This window comes from Molothrus aeneus, chromosome 2 (assembly GCF_037042795.1).
Source record: "Molothrus aeneus isolate 106 chromosome 2, BPBGC_Maene_1.0, whole genome shotgun sequence".
Classification (NCBI taxonomy): domain Eukaryota; kingdom Metazoa; phylum Chordata; class Aves; order Passeriformes; family Icteridae; genus Molothrus; species Molothrus aeneus.
In genome coordinates, this window is record NC_089647.1 from 44,541,011 (window position 1) to 44,553,905 (window position 12,895).

The 12,895-nt window shown below is 37.8% G+C and overlaps 1 protein-coding gene across 1 annotated transcript in view; it reads right to left on the reverse strand.

Annotated features, from left to right (window-relative positions):
• The window catches only part of MICU2 (mitochondrial calcium uptake 2), a 135,381-nt gene extending 122,504 nt beyond the window's left edge, over positions 1 to 12,877 (reverse strand). Inside the window, exon 1 of the mRNA XM_066571769.1 lies at positions 12,641 to 12,877. Coding sequence (XP_066427866.1) covers positions 12,641 to 12,877 — 237 coding nt within the window. The remainder of the gene's footprint in view (positions 1 to 12,640) is intronic.
• Positions 12,878 to 12,895: the final 18 nt, after the last annotated feature.

Below are 12,895 nucleotides of genomic sequence, written 5' to 3' on the forward strand. Positions count from 1 at the left end.
ATCGAGGTGATACGCAGCCACACACACACACACACACACACACACACACACTACTGAACCCTATGGAAGGGTCTCATTCCATCCTATTAATACCACATCCAGAATTTAATCCCCATGCAGCCTGGCCCAGAGCCACTGTGTCTGCTTTCCATTACTCATCACCTTCTAACTCTGCATTCAAAGCTGAGCCCAGAACAGCCCCTTTGCTTCAGCAATGGAAGCAATCTTGCTTCCTGCTGGCAGAGCAGCCTCTCACATGGAGTCTGCTGCTCCTGGAAGTTATGGAGGAAGAATGACCTAACCCACAGGCTACAGGGGATGAAGAAGGAATAAAGATGCCCATTACTCCCACAACTACAGTCTCACAAATCCTACCCACAAAGGATTCAGCCATGTGATGACTCCCAGGATAATCACTCCTTGTTTGCTGTCAATACCAGAACCCTTTGATACTGGAAGTGGTACCTCCTACCACTGCCAGAGAGAATAAGTGTACACTGCAAGGAAAAATCCATCTGTACTGGAACACCATATAGTCCTTTAAAAATTTTACACCAAGGAATCTGACTACGATTCCATGATTTCTGACAATGCAACTTGATTGCATTGCTGTCATTTCAAGAAGCAGTACTGTCAAGGGTCTCAGCACTGCAGATTATAAAGTGAGGCACCCATGAAAAACATTCAGTAAACAAACAGTGTATTATCAGTGCAAGTGCATTATTTTTGATAGGACTGTTAATGTTAATACAGTATTTATTGCTACATGATGTCTCCCCAATTAACACATCCAACACTTCTGGTGCACCTAAATATTTAGATTTTTCTTTTTTTTTCCCCATTTTTGAGGCTGAAGAGAAACAACAACGCAAATCTTAAAATTAAAGAATAACAATGCAACACCATTTGGTAATATGACACTGCAAGTTTTCCAAATTTAACAGCAGTTGGAAAAAAAGTATGTCAGCAATTTCCCAATGTAGTTTTCTGGAAGACTGAGTAAGAACATTACATACAATTGGTAAATTCAGAAAAAAATACTGTTCTAGGCAAAGTAATTTTATACCCTTTACACTGTCTATCATTCATGATGGTTCTTCAGCTAAATTAAAATCTAAAGTTTTAATGGATTTTTTTTAAATCCAGAAACAGAAGACTTTCTTTAGTTTTTCCCATTTTTGTTGTCCACATTGAGTCCTCTCCAGAGGTCACAGCCTAAATGCTGCTACTTATGGCTTTTTAGATCTTTAGTACTCTTATTCAAGACATTTCCTAGCAAGAGCTCAAAAAGACAAGCACAAATTTCTTTACAGAAGCGCTAACTACAGCTCTATGTGAAAAAATTAACAATTGGGTTTTTTCCCAGAAGGAGAACTACTGCAACAGTAACACACACATACAGTAACAACCAAGCTATAAAAACAAACTCCAGCTCTGATATAATACAGAATTTGATTTAACTGGAATGGCAAATTACAATACACATTTTAACTGTGTATGTCAAAATAGAGCATATTTCACTATTATAAATTAATCCCAACATATTTTAAGATTTTGTTGAGAAGTTTCCATATAGGAATGTCTGGCTACATCCAGTTCAAATAAAAAAAGAGTTCACAGAGCTCAAAAAATTCTCACTTAAGTGAAGAAAAAATAGCAGCATGCACAGCAGATAGTCTGGTGGAGGGTTAGAAGAAGATAATGGCAGACAAAACAAGTCCAAGTGCAGAAAAAGCATCTACACATTGCACTGTCTGTATTCTAACCTACAAGCTCTCTCCTCTTTACTCTTCTGACTCTCTCCCCCAAGGAGAAGGGAATGAGAGGCTCTGAGATGAGTAGTTGCCAAATGGGGTTAAACCACAACCAGAAAAAGTAGAAAAGCTTCTCTTAAGTGGAGATGGATGTCATGAAGAACATGTAAGAACCACAGCAGCAAGCCTGAATGAGTTCAAGAAGTGTTTGGACTGTACTTTCAGGTGCATGGAGTGACTCTTGGGGATGGTCCTGTGCAGGCCCAGGAGTTGGATTTGATGATCCTTCAGAGTGGCTTTTCAAGTGACTTATTCTGTGATTCTGTAAGATGAACAACTAAGTCAAGCATCAATTCTCCTCATTCGTTCTGTATTGTACAGTACAGATTTAATATTAGTGCTCTGGATAAAATCATCAAAATTGATCTGGGAAATGCTGGTTTAAATTGATGCATGTTGTGTATTGTGCTTTTCATCTTTTGAAGATTACAATGCTTATTCCTGCTGTTTCCCATCTTCAGCAGAAGCCTATAATTGTTTGCTTATTCCCAAAGACAGCAGTGTCAGCACTGTATTCCCTGATGCCTAAGACCATCAAGTGTATTTTTCAGTAAAAAAGGTGCCAGATGTTTTATCCATCAGCTTTACCACATTTCCAAGTAAGTACTTTAACCCGAGGGAAAGTCATTAGAGTGTAATGAGCAAGGGAAAACATTTCACTGTGACAATCACAGGCTACTTAGGCCACTGTCTTTATGCATTTAAACAATATAAAGCTATAAAGTAAAGAGCACTTTCTTAGTCTCCATGCCAAGTATAATTTTGATTTTTCATTGCCATTAAAAACACCAAATTACTAGACAAGTCCACAGTTGCTTCAAAAACAAGCCTAGAGAGGACTGGTACAGAAACTCTACTATATTTCCAAACCAATTATTCTGTCAGCTACACAATTAAGGTCTGTTATCTTCTAATTTTCAAAGTTCTATAAAAGGAGAAGCAGATTGTCAGATAATGTGGTCAATACGTAACCATTAAGACTTTTCTCTACTAAAAAATAAAGTTCATTTTGGCAAATTTGTGAGATCATAAAATATAATCACCAAGTCCATTTCACCACAGTGAGCAATACAACATGACAGAACTTCGTGCTTTTCTCCTTGGCAAGATCTCACATCATCAAGCCCATGCAGTCAAGTTCAAAGCCCAGCCTGATCTGGCAGCACACAGACCTCAGCCTCTTACAGGGCCACCAGAAGAAGCTTTTGGTAAAACTTCAGGCAGATTTTGTCCTTTAAATGCTGAGCATATCTGGCCATTTAGACTAGAAACTTTCAAAATAAATCCCATCATTTCTCCATTAGCACATTCTTATGTTTATTTTTTATTATTGTAATCACACAATCTGTATTTTAAGTATATTTTATACATATGCATACCCTTACTAATATATATAAAGTTACATTACATATAGATACATACACAGCTTTATACGCAGCTCAGTATATATTGTTTTATTATTACAGCATTATTTCTTAATACATCATTGTAATGGCAGTATTGCCTTTAAAAGGCATTATCAAAGAAAATGCCTACTTAAAAAAAAAGACAGATTTTAAAGTATTTGGAAACACCAATTTTCTTCATTTCACGTAACTTTTCTATCTGTGCTAGAATTTGTGCAGTTTTTGGAGAGAAATGAAGGAGTTTCTCTGATGATTTGGCAAAGAAGCAGGGAAAGTATCAGTACCTATAATATTTATTAGCTACATCTGCTGTAAGTGCTTTTCATAGACTACATGAGTGCAAGATAGTCATTCTTGAAATTTCTCCTACCCTGAAGGGGACACAAACCTTGAGGAACTACTTGAAATGACGTCTGGTGTTTGAAGCTGACGAGACTCCCTACTCTTGTCTTTCAGCTGTATGTGTAATAAAAAGCTCAGTGAGTAGCAGCAAGGAGCTATAGCCTACTACACGTGTTCTGAATGAGCATTTCACATAGTTCCATCTGTCATTTATCTTGGATGATTATTTAAACTAGATTCTGAGTTATTTGTTCTTTCTGGCTAGATTATGTTTCCAAAATGCTGAGCCACTTGCCAGGAATAACCATATTCAGTCAGCCACAACATTACACAAAAGTCTACAAGTAAGGGCAATACAGAGCTCTCATGCCAACCCAGAAAATGCCCCAGAAAATGCATTTGGAAAACAGTACAAAACAGCAGCAATGGGAAAACAGTTGCTACTGCTTGCACAGAATAGAGCATGTCTTACTAAAAAAAAAAAAAAAAAAAAAAAAAGGTAATTATGAATAAGCTCAAAGTTTCTAGCAAAAAAAAAAAAAAAAAGGCAAACAGCTTCCATCTAAGAAACCAAATAAAAAAGAAACTTTGTAATATCTATGTTGAAACCATCTACTGTATTTGCTGGAGAAAAAGTCTTGTATCACCAGTAAATAAATGCTAGTTTCTTCTTGAGATTCTTTGTTAAAAATCAAAATACTATTTTGTGCAATTCTTTCTAATCAATCTATTTTTTTGTTTATAGGCAAGCTATTTTCTTATCTGTTTATGTTTGTCCATTAACATAAACAGTCAAAAATTCTCAAGCACTAACCTTTTACTACATTAGCTAAAAGCACAAAATCATGCAGCTTAACTCACCCCATCTGTCCACATGTATCAAAGTGCCTAGAAGGAATGTTAGTTAGATTTTATTTAATCACTGAAGTCACATAGCAAGAGTGAATTCAAGGAAAAGGTGACAGATCAGATGAAAGACAGATAGTTAAAATTTAACCTTGACCTCTAAGATTACATTTTACATCATGTTGCTTTAGTATCAATGAAGACACCTGCACAAAGAATCTCTGTGCACAAAGAGAAGGGAATAAATGTAAATATTTTCAAAGCCAGAAACTTAAGTATATATATATAGACTTCACATTAAAAAAACTGAAAAGGATATAATATATTTAAAGTTGTAAAACAAATGCACATATGTAAGTAATATTTAAGGGTATAATTAATTATAACATCATGGTCCTAGAGATTCCACACTCTCTATACCGCATTCTATTTTAAGCACATAACATGACAATGTTATGTCACTAATGCAGAGAATGATGTTTGTGATATATTTAATATCCCAGTTATTGATTTAGACTACTTGATGGATACCTGATACATACAGTATTTCCATAACACAGTGAAATACAGAATAAAACAAGAGGTAGCTAAGGTTACCCTCACTGGCTGCACAAAGGAACAGTTTCAGAAATCATGAAGCATATTTAAGGAAAAGAAAAAAGATTGGGATAGGCTGACCTAGCAATCTAATTGCATATTTATCAATGCTTAAAAAAGGTTTTGAGCACACACTATTTTCAGAATATTTTGAGACTAGTACCCAAAACTCATTCATTGAAGATGAATTTGGAGGCAAGAATGTTACAAGTCATTCAAACTCAGAACCAAACCACTTGTAGTACTTCATCTACTTCAAGATGCACAGTAGAGAGAAAAAATTAATATGAATATATTCACATTAAATACCTGAGTTAGAAGGCAGATGCATAAATTATGTTAAACTGCCTCTTTCATAGCCATAGACTACAGGTATCTGAATAATTTAATAAAAAAATGACTACCCATTTCCTGTTCAGTAACAGGCAGTATGGAATGCATTTACCTACTGAGTTGACTGCCTTGTCATGATCTATGACAACTTTTTCTTTAGTAATATTTATTGAGATAGTAAATATAGCAGTAAAGATACAGTGGAGAATAAACCATGAGGCTGGCAGAGGGATGGATGCTACCACATGCCAGCAAGAGCACTGCCTGCAGCTTGCCACGGCTGAATAAGGAGCCTCTCCAGTGCTGGGCAGGCACTGCTGGAAAGAACACCAGGGGTTCAAAGCACCTTGAATCCAACTGGAGCCTCCTCCACAGGCTGCAAGTCTTGCACAACCTTCATCAGGAAGATTTAAAGGTACCATCTTGTAGATGGTTCAAGGACACAACCTGCAGATGCAGTAAGAAAACCTTTCCAGCCATGTTACAAGCAGAACAAAAATCTGAGGCTGTGCAGGGAACCACTGCCTGGCTGTGTACTGCCACTCAGAACAGCGTAAGACAGCAAGGACAACAATAACCAGCAGCAAGGCAAGACACAAAAATACAGAAGGACAACATTTTGAGGAAGCTGTCCCTTCCTTTAAGGAAGTTGTAAAGCAGGAGATTTAAAAACCCAAATAAGTAATAATCTTTGCTTAAAGATGCTCCAACCCACAGAAGTAATGGCAATTTTCATTATTTCTACATGGCATTGTTTTACTACATAGATTTTAAGAACTACTAATGTAACCATGTCGTCAGATTCACACAAACTGAATTCCACTGTGAGGCTTCTCTGAGGCCTGCGAGTCATCACTGAGCAGCTTGCTGGATGTGGATTACAAACATTGGCATTAAGTTTCAAAAGCATGTTAAAATTACGATGCAGACTCATTTTATACATGCTTAATTTTACTTAGTGAGCACCCCAGTAATCATCTCTGTGCATCTGCATTCTCCATTAAATTCTAATAGAATAAAGACTTGAAGATAAACATTTCAAAATATTACTTAGGAGAAAAGAACCTGTCTTGGGATTATTATTCCAACAGAAGCAGGCAACCTTTTTTTTTATGACAAAGTAAACACAAGAATCTTCTTGTATGTTTCTTAGATTAGACTGCACATATGCCTCCTGGTTTTATTTTAGAACCACATTCCCCTCTCCAGGCGATTCTATACATCATTACAAATCCTTATGCAATTTTATCCCAGATTCTATATTTATCAAGACACCTCATCTTAACAGCAATATTCTTTCCCCAGCATGAACCAGGCAAAGATACCCTCACAAAAACTCCCATTCTATCACGATACATCATATCTCACAACTCAAAGCACTGACGTGTGACTTTGTAGGAATCATTATTAATGTATAAGAAATATGCTCTTTTTTTCTATTTGGTGAATGAATTCAAACATCACATGTATATTTTTATCTGGCAAAAAATCCTTCACATGCACTTATTATGCATAGCTTCCTAAATAACACTATGTTTTACAAAACAAAACAAAACCAAAAAAACCCCCAAACAAACAAAACAACAACAACAAAAAAAACCACCCAACAAAACAAAACAAAAAAAAAAGCAAACCCAAAGCAATCAACCTAAAAATCTTTAATATAGCGAAAGTGTGGCCTACAAGCAGTGTAAGCATAACTTAAGTCACAAAGTGATCCTGGTTACTAAGGATGTGTGAAAAACCAATTAAAATCCCAGAGCGATGCACTTCTTCCTTCCACTGCTCTGTGGAAAATAATTCAGATGATTTAAACAAAATGCTGTTTTGACCTGCATGCAACTGCTTACAATTGTTTTGGAAGCACATGTAGTTTATATGTTTTTGCCAGAAGTTACCAATCAAGCAAATATACACCAGACAGGTAACATGCTTATAGCATTTTGAAAATTTTCTATTGATCTGGTTTGGAAATTTTACCTGAGAAGAAAACCATGCATAAAATACTGGAATTTGCATGAACCAACTATGTTTCAGCACTCAATCTCTTTGGAGACACAGCGCACATCTCAAAGTGTCACCAAAAAACACAGGTAGGATTACAAAACTTTTTAAATCTTTTTTTTAACAACTTCCAAGTCTGGGAGTCCAGAGATTTCTACTAAGCCCCTGATAAAGTTATATTTAATATATGCACTCTCCCTAGATTATCCTATGAGCTGTGGAGCTGAGTTCTGCATAGCCCTACGTTTGTTTATATACTATTTTACCTTTCCACAGTGGCAGAACCAAGGGAGTGTCCCCTGAAAGAGCTAGTATTTGGAGAATCTTTTACAGTATTCTAATTTCTTTAAAAGGTGTAAGGCAATAGCTCCAAAATAAATGTTCATGGTGGGTACACATATAGACCTGGTAAACAAATCTAAGCTCTAGTTTTATTCACTCAAAGTTTTCTACTCTCAGTTGCTCAGAATAACAGTTTTCATATCGTGACATAGAAGTTGTCACTCCCATGTGTGTGACATGGGAGTCACCACTTCCATGTAGTGTGTGGGTAGTGTGACATACAAAGTTACCACTCCCATCTTTGCTTCTCTTAAGACTCATTGATACTCAAAAAATTACAAAACATTCAATGCAGTTTAAACTGAGATAATAAAATTATTGCAGTCCAAAATAGAATTGCTTCAATAAATGCATTTTAAATAAAATTAGATTTTCGGACACTTCAAATATTTTACAAATTATCACAAATTGTTTGTTAACTGCTATAAGCACTATCTTAATATTTTCAGTATGATCAAATGCAATATAAGTATTTAAGACCTCCAAGGGACAAATTGAGTCTCCTCTGATCTGGAATAACTGAAGAAGATTGCTGATGCAAGACAGCATTAGCAGAAAAGGTAAGATAAAGAGAACCAATTAGACTATGACCATGTAACAGAAAGTATTAACAAGAACAGACCCCAAAAATTTCTGTTAGTTATGATTTTCACTTTACTTATATATTTCATACAACTTAACTGAGGTACCAGCTAATGCTCGCTCCCACAACCCTAAAAAACCAGAGTGCTGAAACATGTAATGTTTATCAGCAGACAAGACTTTGCACACATAAAGCTTCGTATATGTGCTAGTAACAATTTTAGTTAGTCTCATTTGGAAAACAGTGACTTAGACTCAGTGCCAATTGTGACGCGCTGCAGGGATCACAACTTTGCAAGGGCAAATCAAATTTTATTCTTTCTGAAGCTAGTGACCTAAACATGGCCTTAGAAAACTCAGCAGGGGCAGGATATACTGCCTCTGGCAGCCTGCTGCTGCTCAGAATTTTCTTATCATTTGCAGTTTGTGTGTGTCCAAGATCAAGCCTGCAGCCCATTGGAAGGTTCCAAATTTAGCTGGAGTGAGCCATGTTAGTATTGCAAACTGCATGCTCTGAGAGAAAAAGGGCACAAGAGACAACACACCAAGTCTGATCATGGTTACAAACCATATACCCTTGTGCCATTCCACTACTAAAAAAGAAAAACAGCCTGTATAATATCAATGCAGTGTGCAGAGCAGTGTGAACGTTTTTGACCTGGCTGTGTTGGTTAGGATACTAGAAGGAATACTTTTAGTGATTTCAACATAAATCTCCATTCTGAGTTACACTGGTAGAACAAAAGCCCTTCCCCCCACCCCCCCTTATTTTTTTCTCCTCTTGATACAAGCTAATTAACTCATTTTATTAAAAAATGAAAATTGATCTATTTTTTTTCTAACGAAGGCTATTATCTGGTTGGGGTATTGTCACTGTAGCTTCACAGGTAAATATCAAGTGTAGATGGAACCAACACCTGGTACTTATAAAGAAAAAGTTTCAAAAATACTGTGTTCATTTTACTATAATAATCTTTGTAGAGTTTTACAATCAACACTAAGGACTTACACCAACATATTACTTGTTATATGTATCTAAACAGTAGGTCAGCAAATGAAGATAGAGAATGAAAACAACTTCATAAATCATGAAAGATTACATCTGAGGTATATTAAATCAAATATAGAACATTTTATTACTGGGATGTTAACCACTTAATGTACATTGTAGGAACAAATAAGTGTTAGTGAAAATGTTGACAAAAAACCTGGGCCAAAATTTAAAAAAAAAGCCCTGAAGTCATTGTCAGAATAAACAATTCTATTAAAATACAGTAACCAGAGACACGCCACTACAAAATAAAACAGACACTATCCATAGAACTCACAAAAAGAAAAACAGATTATCTGACCCTGAAAGACCTTTGATTCTGCAAAGACTCATACAGGATTATGCTGTGTTAGGCTGGATTTCATTTAATCTGAGCAGAAGTCAGAGGTGCCCCTAACCAATATAAGCAGGGTTAAACCCATTCCAGCAGGAAGAAAGGACAGGAATTAAAAATAGATTTGAGAAACTAGGTGCCAAAGGTATCAGTCTTTGATTTTAGGATATTCAAAAGCTTTAGAAGAAAGAAATAAAAAAAAAAAAAGTACTAAATATACAGAACATTACCTTTGGCATGCTGTTTGCCAGCTTCACTAGAAATTGTATGTCTGAAATTGCCTGGAATAAGGAAAAACTGAAAAATGTCTGACTACCTTGACAGAGATTAGTTTCAGTGAGAAAAACAGAAAATCTAAATAGAGTTATCAACTTCAACTACTTAACCTAAACAGAGAGGAAGTATTTCCAATGAAGTCTTTGTGCAAAGAAGTTACTAATGGTAATTTAGGACAAGAATGAAAATAACTCAGTGGCTCAAATTATGCTTACACCAGAGTCACACACAGACATGAAATTGGTCGTAACGACAGAGCTTTTTAATCATAATGTAATGCTGCTGAAAAGCATAAAATCTTATTATTTTGGTTCTTTACAGCATGGAGATACCTTGTCACTTTGTCAGCTTTATTTTGTCAAATATTTTAAATAATTATGACCAATTTTGCAGCAATTAAACAGACAAGACTATATTACCAAGGAAAATTGGGAAGCACTGTACCATAATCCCGCGGCATTCCCAAGAGCAACCAGTAAGACTTGTTGATGATACAGAAGTATAAACATTTCCACTACATATTCCTTTATAACAAAGATAATGAAAATTACGCTGTTTAATTTCAAATACTTGCCTTAACCTGTAATATTTCATACACCATGCTGCCAACATTCCCACTACATAGCATACTACAACAGGAACAAACAGTTTAATATTGTTTGTCAGCACAAGCTCAAGCAAGGCTGGTTAAGATTTGTTACAATGAGAAGGAATACTAACAGAAAATAAGGTTATCCACTATGAGAATGTGTAAAGAATTTTCATATCTCATGATTCCACAGTCTCTGACCTGAGAAAAAGATGGCTTCAAAATATGTGATAAAGGTGACTACTTGTTTCAACACTGTTTCACTTTGGGCTATTTTCTATCAATCAGAAGTCACAAGTAGCATCTAAACTGCTTAAAAGACTTGCAGCGGGGCTCTATCACTGTTGCTCATAGCTTTCACAATCCACTTGCAGCATTATGCTCTGCATGGTAATTTCTTAGATAGTTTTAAAAAGCTACCTGCAGCAATATGGAGTACAACATATATGGAGAATTAGCTTCTCCAACAATCATTTTATGGGAAAACTGAAAAGTTCAAATTGAACAAACATTTGAAGAGTCCAGCAATTTACTATCTCCAAACCCATTAAGTAAGTCCTAGACTTTTGGACTGCCTCTTGAGAATTATTAAAAGTGTACTCATAGGACTGTCCATGCATTACATAGAAGCTATTCCATGAGAACACATCGGCACCAGACTGAGACCTCTTCACTCAACACCCTTTAAAAGTGATTACTTCCCACATTTAACACTTTTTATATATACCTACATACACATCTACTTTAGCAAGAGTTCCATGTATTAATGAGATTGGTCTCAATGACAGGACTTTTAAAAAATAACGCAATGCTGCTTAAAAACTTCACATAATTAAAAGTAAGAACAACAAGGAGATACATTTTCAGTAGCATATCTGTTGAGTAATGGATGCTTTCCTTGCTAGGAGAAGGATATAGAAAATTAAAGTTTTAACATGTGCTGTCCAAAGTTTTAACTTGTCCTGGTCCAAGGACCAGACTACTATATAATCTATTTAGAAAAATGCTTATCTAATAAAATGTGAGTTTTCTAAGAAGATGTAGTTTAAGTATTTTCCACAATGAAGGATACAATATTAAAAAAACTAATTAAAAAAGTAATTATTTCTTCTTGACTCAGAAATAAATGTTGTCCTCAAGAATAAAGGCTGCTATTTATCTGCTTGTAGTTCAGCCTGTTTAATCACTTTAAGAGATAAGACATCAAAGCATACAAAGCATTCAATACTTCCAAAAATTCTTAGATATAAGTAGATGAATGGCACTGCAAGCATAGACTGACCTCTTCACCCATCACACCTAAACCCTCTGGCCTACAAATCATTTAGGTCTTCCAGTTTGAAATAACAAACCTACTCTAATTGACAGTAACTTCTTATCTGGAGGAAGAAGAGGAAAAAGCTCACTGCCTCCATGAAAAGGATAAAGTTGGGAAATCGTGTACAAAGATTATTTTATAAATAATAATGATCTGTCTCTGAACACCCTTCTGAGTGCCCTGACGCTCCAAGGCAAATCACATTCTAGTATCCAGGGCACACATTTTGGACATAATAAGAGGAAATAAGTCTGTGTAATGCATTTCAGACAAAGTACGAACTACAAAAGTACTACTTCCGTGAAATAGCTATATATATTTTTTTCAAGAGACAAAGCCATGCATGACTGTCTAATAGCACCTGACATGCAGACCGGGTACCGTGGAAGTTTCCCCTGGAAGTTACCAGCAAAACACGGAGCTCACTACAGGCCGTGTGTCTGCGCAAAGCACACAGGTCCATCGTTCAGCACGAGCAGGGCTGTCAAGGTGAGAGGGGAAAGGCTCCGTGCTAAGGCCAGCCCTGCCTTCTCCGGCTGCGGAGACCGGCGGAGTCCCCGCCGCTGAGGCGAGGCAGCTCCGCGTTAAGTGACACGCTGTGATGCCAAGGGGGCCGGGACGCGCATTACCTGCCACACCACCGGGGCCAGGAGGGCTCCCGCAGCCCAGTCCCGCCTCACGACGGGGTCTGACCACCGCGGACCCCGACCCGCCCGCGGGCCGCCGACAGCCGCCCCCGCGCCCCGGCTCCCGGCGCGCCCGCCCTGCCCTGCCCGCCGCCCGGAGCGGGGATGCTGCTGCCTTACCTGAGCCAGCACCGTCGGGAACACGCGCGGCCGCCCGCTGTAACACGCCGCCAGGCAGCCTCCCCCGACCAGAGCGGCGGCGGCGGCGGCCCCCCATACGGACGGGCGGCGCTGGCTGCGCGGGGACCGCATCCCGGCGAGCCGCCCCCGCAGCGGGGCTCGGGCGGCCGCCGCCACCGCCGCTCTCCACGCCGCCGACATCTTCCCGGAAAGCGCCGCGGCGGCTGCGCCGCGCATGCGCAGTGCCGGGCCCGA